This window comes from Crocodylus siamensis, chromosome 15 (genome assembly GCF_052110815.1).
Source record: "Crocodylus siamensis isolate JL-2025a chromosome 15, ASM5211081v1, whole genome shotgun sequence".
NCBI classification, from domain to species: Eukaryota; Metazoa; Chordata; order Crocodylia; family Crocodylidae; genus Crocodylus; species Crocodylus siamensis.
This window is the reverse complement of record NC_143409.1, coordinates 43,561,733-43,589,373: the sequence shown is the minus strand read 5'-3', so window position 1 is coordinate 43,589,373 and position 27,641 is coordinate 43,561,733. Positions and strand designations below refer to the sequence as shown.

Here is a 27,641-nt window from a genome sequence, read left to right as displayed (position 1 = left end):
TCCTTTTCACCCTGAACTTTCAGCTTCTTAGATGCAACAGGTATCTTCAAGGTTTAAAGGAAGCTTATTTTCCATGCAGATTCTTACACTGCACTTATTTGCATTCCAGCAACTTTCAGTAGAGCATTAGTCTAAAATATGGTTAATATTTGTCATGTATCTCTTGAATCCTCTCCACAGAAGGAGAATTTGTGCAGTGCACCTTCAGCTTGTCCTCTGAAGGTGTTTTTTCAAGCGTCCATGCCTCTCTGTGCTTATACTCCAGAAAGCATCTTATGGAAATGCATCTTTGAATGAGAGGGTTATGGATTCTGGTCCTGCTTAGTCTCTGAAGAGTTGGTTCCAGTCTGACTGGCTCCCAGAAAGCTGTGTCACTGCACTTAAAAGCATAACCATCATGGAAGGTTTACATGGGCCAGAGGAGAGGACTTGTTAACCAGGGTCTTCATCTTGGAACTTTTGGTGCTCCCTGAAGATGACCAGGACTCAGACCAGGGAGCATTTGAAGTTGAAGACCAAGATTTTCAGTTTGACTCAGTATTTCAGAGGAAGCTAGTCTAGAAAGTCAGTAGCAGGTTTTGATGTAATTCTAGTTGTCCACACTGTGAAGATATTTTGTACTTGTTGGTGTTTCCTAAGGGCAGATACTTTGTGTCTGTGTGCAACTGCATTACTGTAGTCCAGACACATGGTGATAAACAAATGAGTGACTGAGCTCAGGTGTCTTTTAAGATAGGGGAAAATTTACGCAGTATCGACATCTTTTGATGGGCTAAGTGCTAGGCTTTCCATCCCTATCATCTAGTCTTCCTTTGAACCTCTTTATGATAGTTGGTTGGGTTTCTCACCAACCCTTAAAAGTTTTAGCAACAGCTGTATCTGTCATTGCGTATTTTTAATGGGTTATCACTTGGAAATAGGTCAACAAAACATCATTTACAGGATGTTAGTTGTACAGGGTCATAAGATGATGATGTGTACATTCTCATAACTACACAAAGGAAGGGATATTTAACTTGAAATACAGTTTTGTTTAGATAAACTGCTTATTAGCTTGCCTTAAACTGTATAATTTCTTTATACGTTTGTAGTAGTGTTGGAGTGTTATAGTAGCTATGAGGGTCCAGAAAATGTCTGGGAAGTGAGGCTTTTTTGTGATATGATCTTTTATTGGACCAGCTCTATAGTGGAAAGAGCTGTTAGGCAAGCTTTCAGCCATCAGAGGCCCTTCTTCAGGTCTAAAGGAGAAGCAGCTGCAGGCTGAATTCAGAAAAGACTGAATATCAGAAAAGACTCCATGCAAATGCAGTCTCCTTGAAGGAGGGCTGTGAACCAGGAGTAACGAGGTGTGAGCTGGGGCTGTTACAAGACGGGTCACCTTTAATGGTCTTACTCTGTCTGTTCTACTGCAGTGTTTTTGTCTTATAAAAGTACCTACTCTCACCTCTTTAGTCTTAGTTCACAGCCCTCCTCCAAGCAGACTGTTTGCATGTCCTAGCCTGTACGTATCAGCCTGGCTTGCCTGCTGCTTCAGACTGGAAGGGCAACTGTTGCCCATAAACCTGTCTAACAGCTCTCCCAGCTATGCAGTTGGTCCAATATAAGATATCACAGAAAAGACTTGCCCTTCATACTTCTGAACACTGCCGATTCCTTTTTGTATCTTGTGATGAGGAGTATTTTCTTAACTATACGTAATATACATAATAACAAGAGCTGTTTCTCCCGCCTTCCCCCCTCACCCTCTTACAGGCAGTAACAGTCCTCATGGAAGCCCCACATCACCCTTGGATAGCAACATGCTTCTAGTGATCATAGTATCTGTTGGAGTGATCACCATTGTGATAGTGGTGATTGTTGCCGTCTTCTGCACTCGTCGTACCACTTCTCACCAGAAAAAGTAAGAATTCTGCTTCATGCCACTCTGCATTTTTCTTTATTTAAGTACATAACGCAATATTTGTGATGCCTGGGAGTTCCCCCTGCCAGTGATCTAGGGGAATATAAAGTAACTGTCCTGAACAGCAACCCAGAAATCCAGAAGTGTTGTGCTGATTTCCCCATTGCAGGCAGACAGTGCCTTGGATGCCCAACCCAATGATGTCTCCTTGTGCCTGCATTTAGGAGTGGCAGTGGTCTCTAAGTATGTATGCCTCAGTCCCTTGCCTAAACCATGTCCAAAATTATAAAGGTATTCAAAGATGGCATAACATAATCTATATAGTCATAAAAGCCAACATAAATCATTTCAGCATAACGTAGGTTTTCCAAAGAGACCACATATGCCATATCAGTACAACAAAACAGAAGAAAACATTCATGACACTCTACAAACCCCGAAAGCCTAGCATGGATTGTGAAAGGGGATTCAAGAGATAGCATAGCTGGGATGATGTACTTCGTCTTTTATCTGATGTTCTCCCTATTTTATTTGATTTGTCCTTTGTCCTTCTGTTACTGAGAATCACATGGCTTGACTTAAGTTTCTCTTCCTTTATGTGATCCCTTTGGTTTTCATATTTCGTGTTTCAAAAGTTTACAAACCAGCGGATTACAGATGGTGTATTGACTTAGCAGCTATAATGGATCAGCGGAAGCACTCTCAACCATATACTTGTCCTAAATCAGGCTTGTCCAACATGCAGCCCACCAAGCCATTTTCTGTGGTCCGTGGTGCTACGACGGGAAATGAAAGTAAACATTGTTTACTTTTGTTCCCACCCCTTGTCGCTCCCCCAGCACCTCAGTAGCTTCCTAATGGCTGCTGAAGGGCTGGGGAAGGGACAAGGTTCCCACACACACTGCATCAGCTTGGCATTGCTGATGCAGTGCATGTGGGAAGAGGAGTAGTCGGCAGCGAAAGCACGGGTCATGGGCGCAGTGCAGGGTGGTCCCGGGCAGAGCTTGCACTGGCCAGCACTGTGGGCGGCAAGTGGAGCCCGGCCAGGCACATGCGGGGCGAGGGAAGTGGGGACAAAACTGCCCAGACCCTCCCCAGTCAACTTCTCCCGTGCTAAATCGCCACTTGCACCTGGCTGTGCCTCTCAGGGCTGTGGCTGGGGAGAAGGAGGCATCATCCTGGGGCCCCCGTGCCTGCCCCGCTCCACGCTCACCTGCGTGGTTCATCTTCCTGGCAGGCGGAGAAGTTGTAGCTGGGCGCTGCCCAGTGCCTGGATTGCAGGTCCCCATGCGAGTGCACGGTGCTGGCCTGGGCTCACTGCACTGCCTCTACCTCCTCCCTCCCTGGTATAGGAAGACCCCCCTTTTTTTTCTGCTGGATCCGGGCTGGGAGCTGCCAGGCAAGCTTGCAAGGCATGGTAGGGCCTGGGGTGAGGGGCTTGGGTGGCCATGGCTGCTCCACCTGTAGAGCCTGGTACATGCAGGCTGCAGCATCACGGCCCTCACCTGACTCCTTCTGTGCGTCCATAAGAAGCTTTGTTCTTATAACTTGAGACGACCTGCTTAAGCCCATGTGAATTCAGTAGGAGGTTCTGATGGTCAGGACTGAGGGGTATTATGGACTAAGAAATTTTACATTAGCTCATGCTATGTACATTATCTAGTGCCTCCCTTGGATAGTAGATTCTTGCTCATTTCCTTTGGAGGTAAAGGTACGTGTTACTAAATGCCTTCCCAAAATGTGTCCACACAAGTCCACCGTGGTTCAACTCCACAGCCAGCACTTCTCTTCAAGGGCAGATGAGTCAGTCATAATAAATACAGCCAGACTATCACAGAGAGGCATTAAATCATTGTTCAATGTGATGGCTTCTGTGCTAACTTGCCAGCAGCCTCTGGGCTACACCTGAGTAAAATGGCCTGTCTTGAATGGGGATGTTGGATGAGAAGGCAGGTATGGAGTCCTTGTAGGATGCAATTCCTGGCATGCAATGCTTTTATGTAGTTTTTGTGTTAAAGGTGGAGTACAGCCCATAGGGACCACCACAGGAGTCCCAGGGGTGTGGCCCAGTCTGCATCTTTGGTCACACTTTGGCTATCCCTGCTTTAGGTGAACTTGATTTCCACTTTGATATTTGTGGGAAGATTCCAACAAAGCTCTGACATGACAGCACAGGAACAGAGGCAAGAAGGTAGAAGATCAAAATTTAGCACAGGGGGCAGATCCTTAGCTGGTGTAAACTGTCATCACTCCACTGAAGTCAGTGGAGAAGACTTAATCCCATGGGTGACAAAGATGTAGCTGGGCAGGGAAAAGGAGCATGTAGCTACAATGAAAATGGGCTGATCATGGCAGGCTAAGGTGAAAGGACAGACATGCAGGCTGGTATCTGAAAAGGAGCAGGTTCTTTATCTGCCATTAATCAGAAATATCTCCTGTTGGCCTTCAAGCAGAGGTGCCCATGGCTCCAATTTTCACAACTGGCCTCTGATTTTGGATGCCTCAGTTTCTTGGTACTCAGTATAAGTCTGGACTTAAGCAGTCTTGACCCCCCTCAACTGCTGTGGAAGTCTAAGGGCCTTTTGGAGAATTTAGCACCTCTGAAAGCCAAAGCCTAAAATGTCTCGTCTTTCACCAGGATCATAGAGGTGGACTGAATCATGGGTTCCTGTTAGCCTTAGCTTCCATTACATACTTGCTACACAGCTGCCCCTGGGCTGTTTTCATTATTCCTTTGAACCTATATGAATAAGGACTTGCCAAATCACTTCTCAAAGTTTTAGGATTGAAAAAAAGTCCAGTTAACTTCCCCCCTAGTATTCAGTATGTTTGCTTATAATTTTTTTTCCCCACTCTGGTCAAGCTTTGAAACATAGGTGCAGAAATGCAGAGACTAGCCTCCCTCACCTCTGCCTTGACCTTCACCAGAAAGCCTGTACCCTTGAGATCCCCAGGCCAATTTGGGATTCCTGAAATGGCTCAGATGAGCTTTGGATGAAGGTTCATGCCTGCGTGTTTAGTTAGCTCAGGCTTATCCAACATGCAGCCCGCGTGCCGCCATGCGGCCCTCCAAGCTGTTTTCTGAGGCCTGAGGTGCTGCAATGGGAAACAAAAGCAAACATTACTTTCATTTTGGGGTGGGGGGAGAGTGAGGTCTTTGAATATGGCTCACCGGCCCACTGGGTGATAAAAAGTTCATGATCTGGCCCCACATCCAAAAAGGTTGGACACCCCTGTCCTAAATGGAAATAGTTAAAATATTGGGTTTGTTCCCTATTGTCATTGAGAATATACCATAAGAATGTGTAAGATAATGAACATCCAACTAGAAAGATGATCCATTTCACCATACAGCTCCCTCCACTGCTTGCTCTATAGTAGGGCTGTGCAAAACGGCACTGTTCCATCTCGACTTGAATTTCGAGGTTTTAACAGAACAGCGTTCTTTTCAATTTTTTTTTTTATTCGAAACAGCTGTTTGTTTTGCTTCATTGTAACAGTGACACTATTTCAAAGTTTCACTCATTCACTGTAATGGGGAAGCTCGAAACAGCCTCTCTCATCGGACATGCAGAAGGGGGCCCATAATCCCAGGAGGGCTGCGGGGGCTGTGCCAGTCCTCCTGGGGCTGTGGGCCCCAATCTGCCTGCCAGATGATGGAGGGAAGCTGGGTGCTGCCACTTGGGACCGGGGAGCTGGGGAAGGGAACTGAGCCCGATCACTCAGTTCCCCTCCCTAGTGCTACAGTCAGCCTGGGGAAAAGACCTCAGCCCAGCTGGGCTGAGGTCTTTTCCCCAGGCTGACTGTAGCACTAGGAGGGGAACTCGGTTCAGCTGGGCTGAGTTCCTTTCCCCAGCCCGATTTGCAGTGCTTCCCCTGTGCTGTCATCGGCTTCCCATTGCCCAGCCGCAGGAGTTGGGGAGAGCCAGGGCTGTGCTCCCAGCTGAGCCATGTGGGGCTGCAGAGCTGCTGGCAGTGCAGCCCTGGTTCTCCCCTGTCTCCCACCACCTGGCTGCTGGCTGCTTTGAAACTTGAAATGTTTAGAAATGTTTTGACTAGCCTCATTTTGTTTTGAGGCTGTTTCAAAGCCCTTTGTTTTGATTCGATTTCGCTGTTTTGAGCTCAAAATGAGTTGAAACAGCCTTGAATCAAAACAGCCGGCAAAAATTTGTACAGCCCTACTCTGTAGTCTTTGTATTAGTCCAGAATAGTAGCATAGGAGTTGGACTTGGAGTTCACTGGCCCAGACGTGATTTTTGTCAGCTGGACATAATATGTTTTAGTCAGACCCAGGTTATTGGGTTCTATTCAGTAGTAACTGGATAAAATTTAACAGCCTGTGATATTTAGGAAAGAAGACTTAGTGATTTGATGGTCTCCACTGACCTTAAACTAGATGAACATGTGCTCATATTTGCAGTAGCACAGCAACGCAGCTCCCCACCTAGGGCAGGGTCAGCTCCAGCCATGCCAATTGCAGTGGTGCTGTCAGCCACCACTGCAACAGTAGAGCCTTTTGCACCCCCCCCCACTACTCCCCCCAACAAAGCCAGTACCTGGGGCTGCTGCTCTGGTTGCCTCCCTTAGCTATGTTACTGAATACTTAACACTTCAGTAAATGAGAGAGGAAGAAAAGTTGATACTAGAGGTGCACCGACCAATACATCGGTCCCATATCGGATCAGCACCAATATAGGGACAACTGAAAGCATTGGAAATTGGCCTTTTTTGCCTGATGCGGCTGATAACGTGGCCAATAAATGCCCCATGCATGCACACAGCCACAGCATGCATGGGACCAGGAGCACAGTGCAGCAGCTTAGAGATCTAGTCGGTACTTTTTTTTGGCAGGGACTTTTCCTTTTTTCTTCCATTATTGAGCTACCTCATAGCTTGATTGGAGCTTTTTTCCTTCTCTGATGTCTCTTTGCTAGCTTCACCATTAGGTCTCATCCACACAGAAGTGATGTGTAACACTGTTGTTCTCCCACACTCATCCATCCTTGACCTGCCTCTGTTAGGACAAGAATCCCAGCTGTCGCAGAATTTCCTGACACGTCATGTTTGAAAACTTAGATCTCAGAAATTGTCTTAATTCAGTGTGTCTGATTCAACTGGTGTTCTCAGTATAGATGCTAACCTTTTGTCTGAAGTCAGAAATATTGAGTCATCCAGCTCCCTAAGCTCTCTCTCAATTCTTTATCCGGGTTCATATAAAGCAGCTGTCACTTTGGTATCTGAGCACCTCAGCAAATTATAAAGTGTCTGAGCAGATATTGTTAAAAGCTGTCTCTTTATAAGTCTCTTGAGGTCCTTATTCATACTGAAATCATGTTGACTTACCCATTGCCAATTTTTTACTGTACTTTCCCAAACCATTGATATTTCCAGCATGCTGTATCCAGGCTGCTTTCTCACTCCAGCAACTTAAGCACATATGAAGTGCCATACTGAGTCAGACCACTGTGACCATCTTTCCAACAGTGACAGGGGTGGATGCTATATATTGAACCAGATATCTCTAGAGTGATTTGTCCTCCATTCAGTACTCTCCCAGGCATCCACCATTGTTGGTTTACAGATGCCAGAGGGAAGTTTACCCATATCCCTTATCCTTACATGACTTCCTGTCCTCCAAAGACAGCCTGCTTTTTTAAAGCTCCTTTAGTTTGCTCCTCCTGTGTCCCTGACTACCTGGATATCAATATCTTCCCTCTCTTCCTCGCATTGTTAGGTACTGCACAGAAATAAGCAGACAGTTAGAACAGAACTCTAGCCTCTGATTTTCTTAAGGGATGTGCTTCAAAAAAATATCTTTTAGTTTGTCTTGCATATCCCAAAACTTCCCAAACTAGGCTCCAAGCAACTTTCATCTTCTAATAGCAATTTAGATTGCCTGAGAAAAGTGAAGGTGTTCTGCATTATATAAAACTCTTGCATCCTTATGAAATATTGGTTGACAATCTTGAAAAGAAAATCCGTTTGCAACTCTCAGCTATGAATGCATCAGTGAATGCTGTTGCATGTGGAATTAGTGTATCGGGTCATTCCTGTCGGGGTTCCACACTTCGATACCGACTGATTTAGAGTGACTATTTCTTTGTCTTCACCAATAGAAGATTACTTTTGAAAACAGAAAGCACGGATCATATACAGTTCTAAGCCAGTGTGCTCATACCATGATTAAACAGTAAACAACTCAGAAAACTCCACAGTAGATGAAATTTGAATCTGCACCAGCTAAGATGAAGCAGGTTTATGAAATGGCTCACTGCGTAATTCTGCATTCTGAATTAAAAAAGGGTTTTCCAAATTCCAGCTGATTTTTACAAGGGTTTTCTTCACAGGAAAGAAGGAGAACTTGAGAGCAACAACAACTTCAGTGATTCTGAAGCCCTGTGTGGCACTGAGATGAGGTCCTACAACCTTTATATTTGGCTCCATTTCCCACGGAGAAGTTTCTCCTGACTTTTCAGGTTCCCTTCAGGGGCAGGTTAAGAGGGTGCACTGGTGCACCTGATTCCTGGCCAACCTAAAGTTTAAAACTGATTGCCTGGCCGTGGGAGCAGCATTTCTAGTCAGGCACTGAAGAAGAATCCAATTGACTTCTTGGCTCATTATAATCTACCTGATTCTTTCTAAACTCTTCATTTCAGAGGTATTAACGACCCTCTCTTTTTAATGTTCCACCAATGGAGCTATCCTTTGTTATGCAGTTGTGCTGTCTGCTAGCTGTTCCTGGTAATGAAGCTCCTATTTTGCAACCTTGAAGATTGTTTTTAACTTATTCCATTGAAGTTGTATTTGGTTTTGCTTCTATCTTAAACTGAATAATGCAGTTTAGTAAAGCTTCTAGTCTATTTTTAACCAGAAAATAGTATTTTCTTTTATATGTGACAGTGTACCTCACCATCTGCACCCCCCTTTTCAAAATTCTAGATTTGCCTATGGGTACCTTGGCCATAGAAAGAGGAACTTCTCCATCAACTCATGTACTGCTTGGTGTGGCTCTGTTTGCTAATTTCTTTGTATAAATATCGTAGGCACAGCTTCATCTTTGGCCCCCTCTACAAGTGCAGGCAAAAGTGCGATAAGATTTTATGTGATCTATAAAATCACACATAGATCCAATTGTGCCTTATTGCCAGTGTAGGGGTACCCTAATCCTGGATACCTGTTGCGTGAGCAAGAAGCAGGCTGTCATGGCTGGGAGCCCCCTTTGCATGTGTGATGCAACCAGGACCAAGAACTCTGTCACGAGCAGAGATTTTCAGTCCCAGCTGCACCCTATGGGCAGCCAGGACCAAGAGCTCTGTCAGGACTGGGGCTCTCGGGCCCTTTAGCCATTGGGTACTGTTGTGGTCCCCCAGGTACAGAGTATGTGGAGTGCCCCCATCCCTGCAATTGAGAGACCACATTGACTGTGATCTCCCAACCCTGGGATGCGCTGTGCTCTGCGGCACCTGGGAGATCACAGCAGCTGCGGTCTCCCCATAGAATGCCTACACATGCAAATTAAAGCCGGATAGAAACCAGCTATAAAGTTATTAGGCATTTTCAAGCAATTCTTTTTAAGGCAGGAAAGTTAATTTGCACTTGTAGCCACTCTGTATCGCACAGTTAACAAGATTAATCATCCAATAAATATAACATGTAGATTGGACCTTTTCTTGCAAATTTGGCAGGCATTCAGAAGAGACACCCTTTCTCCTTTTCTGTCCAGTTCCAGGATGGAGGCAGTGTTTTGATCTCCTTGTTTTCCGTTTCTAAAAATCCTTGACATCAGCCCACCACTTTCACTGCCTCTGTTTAATCAACAGTGTTTTGTAGGCACATGAGCTGGATGAGCTTGCTGACCTCAGTAAAATTAACGTTCGCGTTGTTAGGCTTTAGAGTCAGCGTGCTGTGGAGGTAATTGGATATTTTCATGCCCTCTTGCAGCTATTATTTGAAGCTGTTTTTGCAGGCTCCAAACTACAACACAGCATGGTTTGCATATGCTTCACATTTAGACAAGTGTCTTCACAGCTATAAGGGTTGGACACTTACTATTTTGTTAATGGAAGCTTTGTTTTGGCAGCCTGTGGAAGATTTTAAGACAAAAATCCATACAGAGTCAATGGTACCATTCCTTGCAGTGTGGAATTCACATGTCTGGCCCAGTCAATAGCTGTCAGACAGCTGGATAGTACATCTGAAAATGATCAAAAAAGAAATTAATTTTCATATACAGGTAAAAATAACAATAATAATAATATGGTTAAGAATGTTTAATTTATTTTCTTTTTGCAAGGAAACGAGCTGCCTGCAAATCAGTGAATGGGTCTCATAAATACAAAGGAAACTCCAAGGATGTCAAACCCCCAGACCTCTGGATCCATCATGAGAGACTGGAGCTAAAACCTATTGATAAATCTCCAGACCCCAACCCGATCATGACAGACACCCCAATTCCTCGTAACTCTCAAGACATCACACCAGTTGACAATTCCATGGATAGCAATATCCATCAAAGGCGGAACTCTTACCGGGGTGAGTGAGTGACCTGGCATCTGGATTTTAACTGTGTAAAATTAGGTGCTATGTATCACTGCTGTATTTGGCAAAAAAAAAAAAAAAAAAAAAAGAAAATCCTTTAACTTAGCTAAAAAAAATTTGTTTTTAGAGTATAGTAAAGCTTTTTATTAAAAATAGGCATTCCTTTCTAATTTTCCTAATAAGCAGGTTGAGTTCAGTGCTAGTTTTACATGGTTCTCTTGATCCATTAGTGTGTAGGGGAAATACCTCAGTGATTCATATATGTATCAGAATACAAGAGTTGATTTTTTGGTTTTTAATTTGCAATATTGATATGTACTTCAGAGACCACTTTCTCCCTTATTCCCCCATTGTAATCCCTAAGAGCAGCCTCCTACAAGTACTGTCAATGCACCAACCTTTCCTGGCGAAAATGCATAGAAGATCATTCTCAGCAATTACTCCTTCCCTCTGGAGCAACCTTGTCCTTGAGGCCTGCCAGACCCCAAGTCTGGGCATCTTCCAAAAGCACTCTAAGACCTTCCTGTTTGTGCAGGCTTTTAGCAAGCAGGATTAAGCGGAGATACTGTTTCATACTGGGGAAGGGGGAAGGAAGGAGATTGGTTTTCTGTTCTATTTTAACACTTGACCTGTCTGCTTTTATAAGTTATTTTGTTCTCTTTTGTGTTCTCTTTTTTTATAAGCTATTTTATTCTCTTTAGTGTAAGTTACCCTGAGCCTTTCCTAGGAAAGGTGCTATACACATCTAGTAAATAAATAAAATATAACAAGTTAGTAATCCCAGAATTTGATAACAAACATCTCATTAGGACCTTGTTCAAAAAAATGGTTGTTTAGAGTCATCTTTACAGGACTGAAATGGTCATACTACTGCATTTCTGTAGCTTGAGCTTGTGGAAGTGTAGACTCTGGTTCCAATACAACAGAGTGTTTGTACACTGCCCATCTCCTGGCTTTTCAGTAGAGAGCAGTGGAAGGACACTACTTAGCCTGTTAACCTCAGTTGCTTGTTAGTCATGACTTGCAGAGCTGTTCCCAAAGAGCAGAGTCCTGTTCTTGCATCCTGAATTAAATATAGATATTTATCAGCAGTGAAATCATCCAGTTGTGAGCAACTTTAAAAGGACTTGGTTCTTTAGTAAGTAATCTTCAGTTTTCTTCCTTTAGGACATGAGTCGGAGGACAGCATGTCCACACTGGCAGGAAGAAGGGGGATGAGGCCAAAAATGATGATGCCATTTGATTCTCAGCCACCTCAGCGTAAGTCAACAGCTTTACTTACCAGCTACCTCAGGCAGGAAGAATGGCATGTGTTTGTAACTGGAAACAACAAAATGAGGGATGATAAGTTTAGTTTTTTCCTAGAACACATGCATGTCCCCCAGATAATGCTGTTTTAGACTGTAATGAAAACATCTTGAAAAGAGAGCAATGAGCCCTTGTTATACGTGAATGCTGACCCTTCATTTCATTGACAGGAAGATCTGGGGGATCTTTTGCAAGTAAGCTTTACCTACTTTTTGAAAGAAGTAGCTCAGAAAATGTAACTAGATATTTTGGAAAGAACAGTTACTTATTGGAGGTATTGCAGGAGAAGGAGCATTGTATTCTTTTCCTTTCGTTCTGGAATATTTTAAGGATCAATTCTTTTATCAAACAATGCTTGCAGTTCAAAAAAGCCTCGTTGAGAGGAAAGGGAAAATGGACACAGTATTTGACTTCTGTCCTTAAGGACGTTGACCTGAGCCATTGTCTTAGTTTTGAGTAAAAATAAATAGGGGGTTTTGTTGGTCTTCCTAGATATTTTTCTTTTTCACAAAAGCTACCATGTGCTTTTGTCAAGCACAACTCAGAGGCATAGCAGGGCAGCTTTGCACCCTGGACAGCCGCGGCTCATGGGGCAATGCCAGCTGATGTAGTACTGATGGCAGTTGCTGTTTTCATGCTGCCCCTTCCCTTCCCCACCACAGGGAGTGCCCAAGGCTGCTGCTTTTGTCACCCCCTCAGCAGCCCAAGCAGTGTCTGATCAAGGGCAGAGCAAGGTTAGGCATAAAATGGGAAGGCTGAAGGTGCATGCATGTGTATTGACAGAACTGGGAGGTTAAATTTCACAGCACCTGCCTAATCAGAGCTTAGACATTACATTTACATATCTCTCTACATCCAGATAATTAATCCCATAAGCAAGTGCTCAGATGTTTTGAGAAATGTTTTAGAGACTGGTTCTTTTTTCCTACAGTCCAGCATTTTATTGCTTTTTTATTTGCCTGAAAATAGATAACTATGAGCTCTCCCATGTTTGGTTTTCTTGCCCCTCTTTGCTTTTCTAGATAGCGAGATGACAGGAAAAGTTTAGTTTCTGAATGTTTTAGCCTCCTGTTTGTTTATGTTCCATTATTACCAATTTACCAATTCTAAGGGTGGCCAATTAGCTTAAAAACAGAACAAAAACTCCAAATAGTGCTTTACCTCTATTGGGGAAAGTGTGGAAGAGATACTAGGGCAGGGTTTGATTAGCATAGATATCAATAAAATTGTGCGAGCTATTAAATGTATATGCTTAATGAAGAGCTTCTTGAGTCTTGTACCTGAAAACTTCCCTCTTCTGCCCTATGCCATGTTTTATAAGAAGCATTGAAAGGCTTCAGACTTGCATTACCCCTGAAATTCAGACCCCGGTAGTTTTGTTCCCTTGCTCTTTCTTGATATTGAGAATGGATTTTTTTTTTCCAAAGAAGTCAAGGCCTTCAGCATGGAGCAAGAGCATCTACAAATAAAGACAGAAAAGGCCAAATTCTGAAACGTGCAGAGCACAAGACAGCAAGTACTCAACAGAGTGCCCTCCACTCTCGTTTAATTCACAGGGGCACAGAGGATGCTCAGCATCTTAAATGATCAAGCTTATAGCATAGCGCAGGTGATTGAATGACTAGGGTCTGACACTGATGGGTATAGATGCAGTAATTATTCCAGGGAGGTTGCAGAGTCCAATGCTCCGTGTAGATAGTTGCCAGGTCAACATGACAATGTTGGCAGAAATAAATGGGCATGGACATGATCTTTGCAAGTAACATTGAATCTGGCACTGATACGTCCTTTTCTGAGATTGGACATGCTGTTCACTTGAACAGATTACGGGGTTTTTTATTCCACTTCAGAGGCATGCTGGCCCAGAAAGTTTAACTGCATTTGTCTGTGGTTGAGTTCTTACCTGCCATAGATACAGCTGTCTCTGTGTCAGGGTAACGCAGTGTACTGAATGTCAAGGAGATATGCAAATATCTTCCTGCGCTTCAAGGGCATCTTTCAGATTGTTACAATGACTTTGCGTTTTACTTAGACTTCTATTCTATTTATGAGCGCTTCCACCTGTTAGGATCCTATTCTTATAGTCAGTGAAATATTCCAGTAGGCTAAGACTTAACTTTTTTTTTTTCTTTTAAACATTTTACATCAGGTGTGGTAGCAATAATGCTTCAGAGACCGCTCTGAGTCTGCAATTCAAGTTTCTCCTACGTTGTATAGGAGAACCTTTACGTTTGGAATTTACCGCAAGAACGGGTGTTTGTATTCTGTGACAAGAGGCAAACATATCTATTCTTGAGGATATCTTCACGTTGCAGGCAGCTTCTTTTCAGGAAAGCATTGCAAAGCCCAAAGAGGACTATTTTGTATTCCATCCCTGAGTTGGTATCACTAGTACGTTACCCTCCTCCTCCTTTTGAAATCACCTCCTTGTTACATCAAACTTTTGCTGCTGCCGATCATGAAAGAGAACAACCTTAACTGCCACTGTTCCTCCTTAAGTATCATAGAGATGATATATGGCAGAGGTATCAAACTCAGCTGGCCCCCTGGGCCAGAAGGATGGTACAGGGCCAGCTCTATGGACCGGATTGGGTCTACAGACCTCCCCTGCACTTCCAGTCCAGGACCCAAAGGGAAGAGGCCTGACATCCTGGACACATGGCTGCTGCCATGGGAATAGGCTACAGTGCTGGGCACCTTCCTATAGTTCTGCTGAGGCTCTAGCACCCCAACTTTTTCCCAGGTACTTGGCTACAGCCACAGCAAAGTCCCCCCTATCAAGCCCGTGAGCTGGGTGACCTGGCTGTGGAGGCTGTAGTCAGTCCTCAGGCCATATGTTTGACACCTGTGATATACAGGGTCCCATTAGGGAGTCTAGACATCTGTGTCATCAGAGCTCCTCTTCTTTATCTTTTGAATGTAGTTAGTAATCTCTATAAATAATCCGTTAGGGCAACTATAGGATACTATTCAATTTGGGAATAATTTGTGGGAAGAGTCTGGTTCCATGAAACTCATATTACAGAAATGTTGTATAGCAGCCATTCTTTTAGGCTCCTTTGCTTTGACATCTGAGAAGAGACATTTTAAAAAGACTATCAGGAAGCACAGAGCCATTTTTACTGGGTCACATCCCTTTTTCAGCACTTTGAGAACTGTTTATCCGTTTTTTCATGTAGTCATTTACGGTTCTTGACACTGGTTTCTGCCCAAAGTTTTTCTTATACTGCATGTTCACTTAAGCTGTTGCTTTTTAACCCATAAAGCTGTAGGCTGTTTAAGTGAGGAAACCTGATAAATTGATACTCAAAGTAGACCGAGTTCAGCATAAACAGGCAATGGCTTGTGACATCCCAATCCTAATCCCAAAGCTGGGGATTTTGACTGGGGTCTGCTGGGACTTAATGCTGGAGGTCCCTGGCTAGAGGGCAAGCCCCTCCGCTCAGGGTCAGACTAATTGCCATATTTGGGGTCAGGAAGGAATTTTACCCTGTAATCCAATTGGTATGGACTGTGGGCGTTTTGTGGGAGGTTTTGCCTTCCTCTGTAGTGGGGGTGTAGCCTTCTGTTTGGGATGTCTTGAGTGTATATTGACAGGCTTTACAGAAGCAGAACATTGGCTGCCATGGCTGGTTCCTCTGCTTTACCTGTGGCAGGTTAGGGTTTTATGTCTTGTGTCGTGTCAGGGTTGACAGTTTTTTACTAAAAGGTCAGATTATGGATTTGCATGGGACGGTTTGGGTAGAGATGATCCTGCCTTCAGCACTGGGTCGGACTAGCTGACCTGTGGAGATCCTGCCCGGCGCTGTTTCTCTATGATCCTCTGACAGCGTTCTCTGGAATTATCCCACAAAATAGGTCATGTACTGCCTTTGGTCATCAGACCCTTACCATTAGCATTGGCTAATCTTCTGGAAACACTGCAATCCCCCTTTTTTTCCTCTGGGATTTGGAAAAAGCAAAGGAGTTTTGAATTGTTGTTTGGCAGATACTTACGTAATGCAAGGCTCATTTAGCTGGTTCTGTGTAATGCTAGCAAAATGCCTATCATAAATGACGGGGGCAGGGGGATGGTCCCCCCCCGCCACTGCCACTCCTGGTCCTGCCCCACTCCGCCCCCCCCCCCCCCCCCAACTGCTGCTTCAGGTCCTTCCCCACTCCCCTCCCACTGCTATTCTGGGTTGTGCCTTGCTCTGCCTGCCATTCTGAGTCTAGCCCTGTCTGTAGAGGCAATTTCCTGAGAGAGAAAACTTGATTACACCCAAGCACTGCAAATCTCTGAATATCATATTTTCATGCATGCATCACACCCCAAATAAAACATACCTTGTTTTTGGAAGGCAGAATCTCAAAAAAAATTGTTTCCAGAGTCATGGCTAACTGTGTGACATTGAATAAGTCCTCCTAGCAGCATAGTGTCCAGGAAGTGTGGCACCAGGAAGTTCCTGGTGTTCACGGAAGAACTTACCTGTGCCCCATAAGGCTAGGCCCCAAACCCTTGCAAGAGCAAGAACAAGACATAATTCTTTCCTGTAAATAGTTCTTTATACAAGTTCCTGTAAATGAATTGTTGTTTTCACAAGCCTCATCAAAATAGTACCAGCAGGTCACTTAGTGCTTTGGGCACAAGCTACAGTACCCAGCTAATAGTTAAGGGCATAAGAGGGTTAACAAAGGACTCTGACATCTTGGCAGCTGCAAGGCATGCCCAGTGTCCCCAGGCTTGCTTCTTCAGCAGTGAAGAAAACAGCTTCCCTGTTAAAACATGCACCCTTTTGGGGGGCTGATTTTAAATGGGAGGGAAGGTGAAAGGTGCATGTTGTATGTGAGAAAATATAGTATATTGCCTCTATAGATATAGTCACATCCTGTCTCCCATTGATACACTGTTGGGTAGAACGGATGGGTAGAAGCTGAGCAACCTGGCAATGCGTGTGTCTTTATAACTGTATTTTGAATGCAAAATTGAATGAAGACAGACAGCAAGCCCTGAGTATACTAACTGCTTTAAATGATTATGGATTCATGTGGTGTATGGCAGAGTTTGAGGCACTATATTTAGGGACCTTCAAATTTGAGAAAGCAACCAACTGCAGCTCAGTTGTCCTTAGGGTGGAATAAGCTGTGGCCTTTAGCATCTCTTCCTGTGTTCTGTACCTACACCTACCTTTCTTCCCATTTCATGATCAGCCCAGTGTTGGAGTCTGCCAAAAGAACTACATCCTGTGAAAGTCAGTCCTCTGCATCTCATAGTGTAGCATGACCTGGCATTAGAAAAAACCTTGCCTCTTACTGTTACCAGAATAATCTGGGAAGAATGCACAACCAATGCTGGTATCTTGAGCAATATAAATGTTCATGCCCCTCAAGCAGAAAGAAAAATGAGAGAAGAAAAAAGGCCTCCAGTTTGAATATGTTAAATAAAAACTGCTAATTCTGAGCAGAGGGCATGAGCAAATCTTTTGTGTCTTACCCCATGCTTGTCACCATCTGTCTAGCATTATTTAATTAAGCAGAGAGACTGTATTTCATATTTGTTTGCACTCACTGGGAAATTAAATTCTCTCAGCCTGAAATGGTTTTCCCAGTTTCAGCTCATGTTTATATTCTTCTTATTAGGTCTAAAGTTTACAGTCTAGAGTGTGAAATGAAAGCTCTAAAGGGAGGATGCTTTAATTTTCTCAAGAGTAGCAGAGACCTTTCAAGGAAAGCAGGTCTCCAAGAGAGAGAGATTATCAGCATAAAAAAAAAGAGCTGTCTTCATTTTTGTTTCTCTTTTTCTTATCAGTTATTAGTATGTGGGATGGGGAAGGAGGGGGATGAGTGGGGAATTTGATAGAGTCCTCTTGGTATTCTTCTCAGTCTGATACATGGCTCCCTATCTTGGTACTGCACCTCTGGGGGAGAAGGGAGGGTTGCAGTGCATTTCTTTGTGTGCATGCTTGTCTGTATGTTAAGCATTTTTTCTGTCTTATATTCATTCACAGCTGTGATTAGTGCTCATCCCATCCATTCACTCGATAACCCTCACCATCATTTCCACTCCGGCAGCCTCGCTTCTCCAACTCGCAGCTATCTTCATCATCAGGTCAACCCATGGCCGATTGGCACGTCCATGTCCCATTCAGACAGGGCCAATTCTACAGGTGAGAAATGATCAGACAGCTGTCTTGTGAAAGGGGAGCCATTCGTACAACATGTGGGGGAAAGCAGAGCTTTGAGGGGCACACTCAAGTCATTTAATAGTTTGCTTTGCTTGGTCTCTTGTGATTTTACTGTGAAATAACTTGCCTTAGTCCAATGGATAACTTTTTCTTTTCCATTTATTAGACAACAATTCTCCTTATTTTGAATTAACCTAAAAGTAATGTCTGGTGTTTTTGCTTGGCAGCTACAACTTCAACTGGCATGACACCTTATCCTTGTAAAAAAAAAAAAATGTGCTGTGCATAACTGCAACTGCTTCAGCAGTGTGAACCAACTCTGGAAACAGTGTTTGCTGCTTCATTGCTAAGGAAGACTCAAGAAGGGAATGGAAAAATTAGCAGTTTGATGTTTTATTTTTGAGCAATTGAAGGACTTGCCAAAAATGTACAAATCTCTTGTTATTTAGAAAGGTTTTTAGCCAAGCTTCTGAATTTTGCACATAATGAACATTGGGCCTGGGATAGTTGATAGTGTCCTTTTAAAAGAATGCCTTATAATGTGTATAAATATGAATTTGCATAGTAGAAGTCACATAATATGCCATCTCTAAAATCTGAAACGTCCAGTTTCCATTTAATTTACATTAAAAAAAACTAATAACTTTAGTTTCATTTAAACAGCAGGAGGAGGCAAACATTGAACCTGTGCTTTTGAGAGCTGAATGTTAGTTTTTCTTTCTGAAATATGCATATAATCTTGACATTTTCTACAGACTGCTTTCAGGCTTGAGGTACAATTATGTGTAAGTACAGTTGTTTGCAATAGGCTGACTAAACTAGCAGACTATATCTAAGCAACAGCATTGTTGTGCATGCTGGAGGAATGACAAATAGGTAAACATCTTAAGAAGAAAGTGCCTCTCTAGTCTGTCAGGTTCTGAATCCTAATTGAGGTACCACAAGCAAAACCGGTTTTTTTGGAATGTCTTAGTTGTTGATAGGCAAAGCTTCAAACATAGCAGGAGGATGCTAATATGTAGATGGAGCAATACTACTCGTTCTTATGCCCTTCAAGTGATGATGGGAATGGCATCTCTTGCAATCAGAAATCTTTTCTTGTGTACAGTCCCCGTATTCTTATGTCTTGAAACAGCATAATCATTTGCCCATATATCACACTAACGGGAGCATTATATAGCTCTGTATAATTCTGAAGTTGGGAAATATTCTAGTCTTAAATTAGAACTAAGTATTTGCATCACATGCCGTGTTATTACCTAACCAAAGGCTGTTGGCCATGCATTATCGTTGTAGGATGACATGGCATGCCCATTGCTTAGACTTTCCTTTGGTTGTTATGTTCTGAAGCAAATACTGTAAAAGGGGCTGGTCACCACTTGGCATAGTAAAAGCTCTAAATGTTCTGTCACAATACTTAGGCAAAGTAATAAAGTTAAAAGGGAAGTGCTCAAGTGGCAATAGAAAAAGTATGGAGAGATCATTTCTGTGGCCATTTCATTGAGAAAAGGCCCCTCTAGGTCATCCAGAAGGATGCATGGAACTGCGTATTTTTTGACATTAAGGTTTTAGAAAAAGAAATACCCAGCCCAGTATTGCAATCCAGAGCTACAGCTGAATTATTACAGACTTTGTCTCCCCCTCATCTTTTTTATTTGCCTGAAATGAGCTGCAGAAACATTGCAGCACCACATAATGGTAGGATAACAAGTCATCTAGTTAACTATGTGCTGCTTTGATGTTCAAGCCTGCTCTGATACTATTTGATGCTCAAGCCTGCTCTGTCATAGACAACTGTGGGTTTTTTGTGGGTGGCTGGGTACTTTTTGTCCCTGAGAATTGTTATGAGCATATGTCTTAAAGCAGAGCAGTCGCACAGTATGCCATTGGGTTATAATTGTACCATTCCTGTGTGAATTAACTCCCAAGCTTTTAAGCAGGTTGCTGAGGAAAAAGAGCTTGTCCATTGGGAGCGGGGAGATGTACAACTGGGATGCTATGAAAGAAAAAGTTCAGTTGTCTTGCTCAATGAACAAAGAAAAATCTTCCATCAAAGAAAATGAGTCCCAATTTTACTTTCTCATTGTAGAATCTGTTCGAAACACACCTAGCACAGACACGATGCCAGCTTCCTCATCTCAGACCTGTGCTGACCATCAAGATCCAGACAGTGCCACAGGATCATATCTGGCCAGTGCACAAGAGGAGGATTCAAGTCAAAACCTCCCTACTGCCCATGTCCGTCCCTCTCACCCTCTGAAGAGCTTTGCAGTGCCAGCAGTCCCACCCAGCAGTTCCACATATGACCCTGCCTTGCCAAGCACACCATTACTGTCCCAGCAAGGTGAGTGGGGGGAATAAATAGCATAGGAAACCTAGAGTTTCAGTTCACATCCTGTACGTGGAGAAAGGATAGAGTGAAACTCAGTGAGAGAGCCAACTGGACTGTATTTCATTAATGTAATTTTGAAGGCCTCTTATTTTGAATAGTTGGGTAATTCATAATGATATTCAACTTCTGTTAATTAATTAATTCTAACCCTCTGGCAAATGTTTGCGTTCTCAGACCTCTTTTCATCTTGTCATTTCCAAGATCTTTCTCTGTAAGTTATAGCAGTGATTCTGGCATTCCAGTGGCGAATGCCAGTATGCTGTGCTGTCTCCCTGCCTAGGCAGGAAGAGAAGTTAACCATGGTGGCTTTTTTTTTGAGCTTCCAACCATCCAGTTCACTCAGTGAAGACTGCATCGATTGGGACTTTAGGAAGAACTCGACCTCCAATGCCAGTGGTAGTCCCCAGTGCCCCTGATGTGCAGGAGACCACTCGAATGCTTGAGGATTCGGAAAGCGTAAGTATCTTAACCACCAATAGCTTTCTTTGCCAGCACTTATCAAACTATAGTGAATCTGTCTTGATGTCCCCTGTGGGAATTACAGTAACTTAGAGCCAAACGTGAGCTACTTCGGTATCTTTCAGCTGTCAAGGGCCTAATGAGCAGAGGCTGAAAATGTTCAAATACAGCATAGTCCCAGGTTAACCAAAGCTCTGTTACCAGAATGTGGGGATAATGATCCTGGTTACTTAAAGAGAAGGAGGAGCTACCCGAGGCTCTGCTTTCCCCAAGCCTGTCATAATGGAAGGAGGGGCAGAAGAAGAGAAGATTGTTCTTAGACTTTTGTATTTGCAGAAGAACTGCTTTCTAAAGTAATATCCCCTACCAAGTGCTGTTATCTGTACTGTACAGCCACACTTGCTGTGATTGTGCGCACATTAGCATTTCATTTCCTGATCCATGTTCTGTGACTGGGGTGTGCTGGGTTTGTCTGTGTGCTTTCACTGAACTTAATAGAAGTCATGCAGTTACAGTCTCACATCTTGCTACAGAGTTTCATCCCAAATATGAAGTGTCCCAAGTGTCCATTAAACAAATGAAAGATTAGGATTAAAGCCAGAGTGTTTAAATTTGTGACCCTAAATTCATCTTTAGGCTCCTACTGAAATTGGTCTGACTTTCAGAGGGTTTGTGTAACTTCAGCTTCTGCTGAAGTCTATGGGAACTGCAGGTGTTCAGCAACTTTGAAATCAGGCAGTTTTTTCAAAGTGAGGAGTCTAACTTTAGGTATCCAACTGTGAAAGTGTTGGCTTAAAATCTTTTGTAGTTAAAGGTACCACAGCACTTAGAATGATTGCATTTGCTCTACTATTAAGATGTTATTGGGTGCAGGAAATGCTGGCTTAAACTGAAGTATTTGTTTTCTTCTCTCTTTCCTTTTTCCCCTCTGTTCTTTTTCCTTTATCACATGCATGTTGCTAATTCATCCTGTCTTGCTTTGAATTCTACGTGCTTTAATATGTGTTTTGTTCCCGTACTTGATTCTTGTACCCCTTTGCCCACCACTGTTTTACTCTGTTCATTGTCCTTTCAGCTGATACAAAATTCAATTATTGGAGATTTAAAGGGGGGTGATATAGTTAATGCCAATCAAGATGCATTTGTGGATAATGGGTCATCAAACTAACTTGATGTTTTATGAGGTTGGTTGATAAAGGCAGTACTGTTGATACAACAGACTCCTGTAAGTCCTTTGAGTTAGTGCAACATGACATCCTCATAGAAAGCAACATAATGCAAAACCAGTGTCACACTAAAAAATTAAAAACCGGTTAAACAATAGTTCTCAAATGTAATTATAAGCAAGGACTCACCATGGACCAAGTGCCTGTCTATTAAAGTTCTCCGAGGACCATTTTTTGTACCATTAAAATTTACAGATGACACAAAAATGAGGGGAACATTAAACAACACAGAAGGCAGGTCACTGGCAGGTCACTTGGATGTGTGCAAGCCGTATGGACTTCAGCACACCTGAAAGTAATGCACTGCATCTAGGGAGAAAAAATTTAAGCTTGCTTACAGCATGGGGGACTGTAGGGAAGTAATGACTCTGAAAAAGACTTAGGCTTTATGGTGGGTAATCACCTAAATCCCTGTCTAGCCAACCCAACCAAGTGCTTGGAAAACCTGCTGTTGAAACCTGGAGTGGAGGAGATTCAACAACCTCTTTAGGTGGCCTGTTCCAGTGATTAACCATCACATCTTCATCATCAGAAAGTTATTTCAAATATTGAAACTAAATTTCCCTTGTTTCAACTTGAGACAGTTATTTCTGGTCCTTTTTGCAGTTGAGGTGTATTGCACCACTCCAGAGCTACAAAGCCCATCAGCTTATCATAGAAGGAAATCAAGTTGGTTAAGCATGACTCGCTCTTCACAAATGCACGTTAGCTGTTCCTGATCACTTTGCTGTCCTCCAAGTGCTTAGAAATAGGTTATTGGATTTATACACAAATTAGTATTGAGTGAGAATATAGAGGTTATATTACATGTTTGTTTGGCTCTGAGACAAATGCTGCTGGAAAATTTGGCCAGTTTTGGTGCTAACACTTCAAAGTGGAAAAACTGGAAAATGTTCAAAGAGGAGTCACAAGAGAGGTTAAAGGACTGGAAAAAGGATAGTGACAGATCCAAAGAGCTCAATCTATTTAGCTTATCAATGGGGATGTTCAGTATCACAGTCTATAAGTACCTGCCTAGGGAACAGAAATTTGCCAAGAGGACCCTTCAGCCTAGCAGACACTGGTACAGTGAAAGCCACTGCCTGGAAGTTGAAGTCAGATGGATTTAAACTAGAAATAAAGAAGCGTGATTAATTAACTATTAATACCACCTATCAAGGGTCCTTTCTTTATCCCTCAATGTTTGCAAGTTTAGTTGCAAAATAAAATTAAAGCCGCTGAGACAAGTTTATGGAGACGAAAGGATAACAGAAAGGGGGTGTGATGTGTGGAGGTCTGTGCTGTCCCCAGGTTGCAGAACAGTGGAAGGGGTTCGTTTTTTCCTATGCACCTGTGCTTTGCTGGTGGCCACATGGGTCTGGGAAGGACCTTTTTTCTCCTCTTGTTGCTGCAGGTGCTAGAGGGTTGGGGTTTTTTTACCTTCCTCAGGAGCGCACTGGATGTTGGCTGCAGCTGAGGGGGGGATTTTGACAAGGGTGTGCAAGTGTTGCTGCTGAAACGAAAACCCCAGAGGTTCCTGCTTAGAGGATGTTGCTCCAGTGCTCAGTGTCAAACCAATTGCTACATTTGGAGTCAGGAAGGAATTTTACCCCACAATTGCATTGGTATGGACTTTGGGGCACTTGCCTGCCTTTGTAGTTGGGGTATGACCCTCTTCCTTGGATTTCTCGAGTGTATTTTAACAACCCTTGCAGTGGTGGGGCACTGAGTGCTATCATCCTCATGCTTTACCTGTGGTAGATTAGGGTGTTCCTGCCTTTTTGGGGGTAATGTCCCTTGTAGTTGTGTGACAGGGTTATTTGTGTGGCTGTAGGAATAAGTTGGCCAAGTACTTGTGTGGGATGGTATGGATAGGGAAGTTCTTGCCTTGAACCAGGGGGTTGAACCTGATGACCTCCAGAAGTCCTTTCTAGCCCTGCTTTTCTGTGATTGGATACTTTTGTTACAAAGAGATGCTCTAGGTCAAGAAGAGCCATTGAAGCTGAATCCAGAATTAATTCAGGGAAATCCCATTGTCTGTGTTACACATGAGCTCACCCTAGATTTTCATTGATGCCATCTGGCCTAAAACCAATGAACATGTGAATCAATTTCGTAACTTTCTGACATTTAACAAATGATTTGTTTCTGCTTGTGTGTTCAGTTCCCCATCTCTAAATTTGGCTTTGCTTCTTTGTGGTTCAAAGTCATGTTCTACATAGTCATTGACCGTGCTTTCTCCCACTGCCCATTTCCTTCTCCTTAAAGAAGGCAGCTCATCTTGTCCAGTAACCCTGTTAAATCTCCTGCAGAACTATGAACCGGATGAGCTGACCAAAGAGATGGCCCACCTGGAAGGACTGATGAAGGACCTTAATGCCATCACTACAGCATGACCACCTTCACTAGGACATGACTCCAAATCCAGTTTTACAAGTTTTGGGACTCAGCCTTGGAACACAAGGAATTGTACAGAGCAAGGGAAGGACAGAACATGAGAACACACACAGTACAAACCAACCAACCAGTGCATTAAATGCTAATGCCAGTTAAATAGATGACCTTTCTCGTCCTTGTCCTAAAATGAAGTCATTGCCAAGTTGAATTCCATTTGCCTGCTGAGACCATGCAGGATGGGACAGATCAAGCTGAAATCTATTATCCAGACAAACGGAAAGAAAATAAAAATAAAAAAGCAGACTTTGCATTCTTTTTCTGGTCAGGTTTTGTCTCAGTGGTGTGATTGCCCTGCCTTTTCAGTGTTGGACATTTGCATTTATGTACAATTTTATTTGTGTGTTTTTATTTTATCTTTTTTTATAAAAAGAAAAAAATGTGTACTCTGAGAAAAAAAAAAAAAGAAGAACTTTGTTGTTTTCCACAGCCTAGCCTGACGTTTGACTGCTTGTTCTATTGTATATGGAAATTCATTGCCAGCGTGGGTTGTTCTGTTTTGTTCTTTTTTTTTTTTTTTATCCTGCGTATAATTACATCCCCTTCCAGCAGTTAATCCATGGCCTTTTGGGATTCTGCATTGCTATTTGTAAGCTTTTTTATTATTTTTATATTATAATTATTAAAAGCCTGACTCTCTCCTCTCATCACTGTGAGATTACTAGTCTGTTTGAATTGAAATGTAACATTCAAAGACTTGTTTGTCGCTTTTTGTGCAGTTTCAATATTGGGGGGGTGGGGGGAGAAGGGGAAATAGCTGGGGAAGGGGGGGGGAGCCAGTGAGAAGTTGATTATTGTTGTTTTCCAGTCTTTATTCGTTGACCTGAAGACTGACAAAAATGAAAGCATCCTCTGTGATGTCCTTTCGTGTAACTTAAACACATACGGTGTCATTTAGAACCATTGGGGGGTTCCTCCTATGAAGTTTTCTTTATTTTTAAAGGCACTAGATCTTATTTTGGCAACAGTGCTTTCTTTGTTTTATGACTATAATTTAAAGGCCATATAGATCTTAACATTTTGAAGCGCAATCTGAGCATTAGTTCAGCTCTTCGAACTTATAGCAGTCAGCAGTGCACCCTTTGCACAGCACTTTTCTCTGCTGCTATGGTGCTTAAATCTGGCGTTTAATTTATCTGGATCTCCTAAAGCAGAGAAAGGTGGACCTGTTCTAATCCAGCAGTACTTCTTGCCTTTGGAAACACTAAAACCCCACCTGTAGGGCCTGTCAGCTGGGTCAGTGCATGTGGTTTCACTGTCCCAGGCCATTCAAACAAGGCTTTGAAAAGAATCCTAAATGTACAGCTGCAATCAAGGCAAAATGTATTTTTTTACACTTTTAAAAACATTTGAAAAAAGAAATCAGTGTTAGTGACTCAGGTGCTGTTCACACATCTGTCTAGGAGGGAGGGAAATTAAAAGGGAGCTCCCAAAAGAGGAGAGCTGTTCTGGTTGGTTGTTTTCTCTTTGTAGGCCTGCTTAGTTTGGCCATGCCCTGAAATGACAATTGGCATCAGTAGTGGAAAATACTAGCTGCCCAAGGAGTTGATATGCATGTGTCTGGTTTTAAGAAGAGAGGAAAACAAGAATATACCGATACTTTTTATGTGTCGAATCTATTCTGCCTAAGCAGTTGTATGGATGATCTTGAAAGCTTAAATTAATGATGAAGGAGGTAAAGTTTAAGAGTTCTTCCGGCATTCAGGGCCCTTTGGTCAGAAGACTGCCCGGCTCTCTGGGAGACATGCCTCTTAGAACATTTAACACAAAATAAGTCAGATTAATTTAATAAAGAAAGGGATAAGACTGATTTTATTGATCTTTTACCCCTAAGCTGACCCCTGGGCCAGTTTTTGGTCCTTAATGCTAAGGGAGAGAGGAACCAGTGAATAACACTGGAAAGTACCGCTAGTTGAGACTTGCTTGGAATTTGACTTCCTTTCTTTTCCTGGACCCCTTGTGTGTTGCCATGTCTAGCAGATTTGCTGGTGTTATTTATTATCTGGGCAGGAGGGCCGAGGGGGGAGGGATCAGTGAAAAGTGCAACATTTGAACGCCCTGGGCCACCTGAAAAATAGATGTTTAAACCTTTAATCAATACAATTCAGGACAAAATAAGCTACTGAATTTACTTTTAATTAACAGAACACCCGCACTCTTCTGACAGTGGGTGTACATGCATTTTCCTTTGTTTCTTACCTATACCCAAAGAATGCCATCATGTACTCAGTATTCTTAGCTGGTGGGTTTTTGTGAATATTACTACTTATGTATAACACCATGAATGTTAATATTGCCATTGAAGTTGGGGAGCGGGGAATATTTTTAATGATAAAACAACTGTTCAAAGTTGGTTTTTTAAGGTTAAACTAAAAAAGAAAAAACATTTATTCAAGTCAGTGTACAATCTGTATTGCACTTTTTCACATTTTAACGCTACGTTTTCTTACATATCCTGTGATTTTAAATTTGGAACATTGTGTATCTTGTAGTGTCCTAGTTAAGCTGTGAAGTGGCAGCTTCCTTCAGAGAGATTTGGAGGAAAAAAAAAAAAGAAGAAAAACCCTGTATATTGTTTTATGATTCTGATGTAGGCGAATTTTGAGGACTGCTGTAGACTTCTACCTTTCTGTACAATTTTTTTTTGCTTTTCTGTAGTATTTGCTGTATACTCTATGGCTTTTTTAAATAACTTCATGTTTATTATTTAGTATTGGACGTCCAATACACTTTTTTTAATCCAATCAAATACTGGTCTGCTTGGAGAGTTTGTTCTCTTTTTTTTAATCCTGTGCCTTCCATTTTTTAACCCTTTTGGTGACCCACAGTTCAAAGTTGATTTGTGCCCATCTCCTTGAGAGTTAAGAAGGAGAGAAATCTTGGGGTTGGGAGGGGGGGTCCATGGTTCCCAGGAGAAAAGGAGAAAACTGGGCATTGTTATTGGAAGCAGGGTATATTCACCCACGCATCCCGAAGGGCACACCATGTGCACGTTGTGCGAGTTTCTTTGCAGTTAAGTCCCCTACAGCTTGAAAGCTTACAACCACGATTCTCTTCTACCGGGTCCCCTCAGAATGAAAACATTTTCAGGTCAATGAAATATGTTATAGAGAATTTCCTTACGTGTCGTAAACTAGTAAATCATGGAAGAATAGAATGACGATGCTTTAAATGTAGCACTTGTTAGCCTGTAGCTTTCTAAGTGTGTTACAGTGTAGGTA

The 27,641-nt window shown here is 42.7% G+C and overlaps 1 protein-coding gene across 3 annotated transcripts in view; it reads left to right on the top strand.

The window, feature by feature from the left end:
- Window positions 1-27,169, top strand: part of NEO1 (neogenin 1) — a 389,148-nt gene extending 361,979 nt beyond the window's left edge. For all 3 annotated transcript variants that reach the window (XM_090029933.1, XM_090029932.1, XM_090029931.1), the window contains exons 22-28: window positions 1,753-1,900; window positions 10,194-10,432; window positions 11,606-11,698; window positions 17,734-17,892; window positions 20,000-20,254; window positions 20,622-20,758; window positions 24,279-27,169. In XM_090029933.1, coding sequence (XP_089886059.1) covers window positions 1,753-1,900; window positions 10,194-10,432; window positions 11,606-11,698; window positions 17,734-17,892; window positions 20,000-20,254; window positions 20,622-20,758; window positions 24,279-24,362 — 1,115 coding nt within the window. In that variant the 3' untranslated portion in view covers window positions 24,363-27,169. The remainder of the gene's footprint in view (window positions 1-1,752; window positions 1,901-10,193; window positions 10,433-11,605; window positions 11,699-17,733; window positions 17,893-19,999; window positions 20,255-20,621; window positions 20,759-24,278) is intronic.
- The last annotated feature ends 472 nt before the right edge of the window (window positions 27,170-27,641 follow it).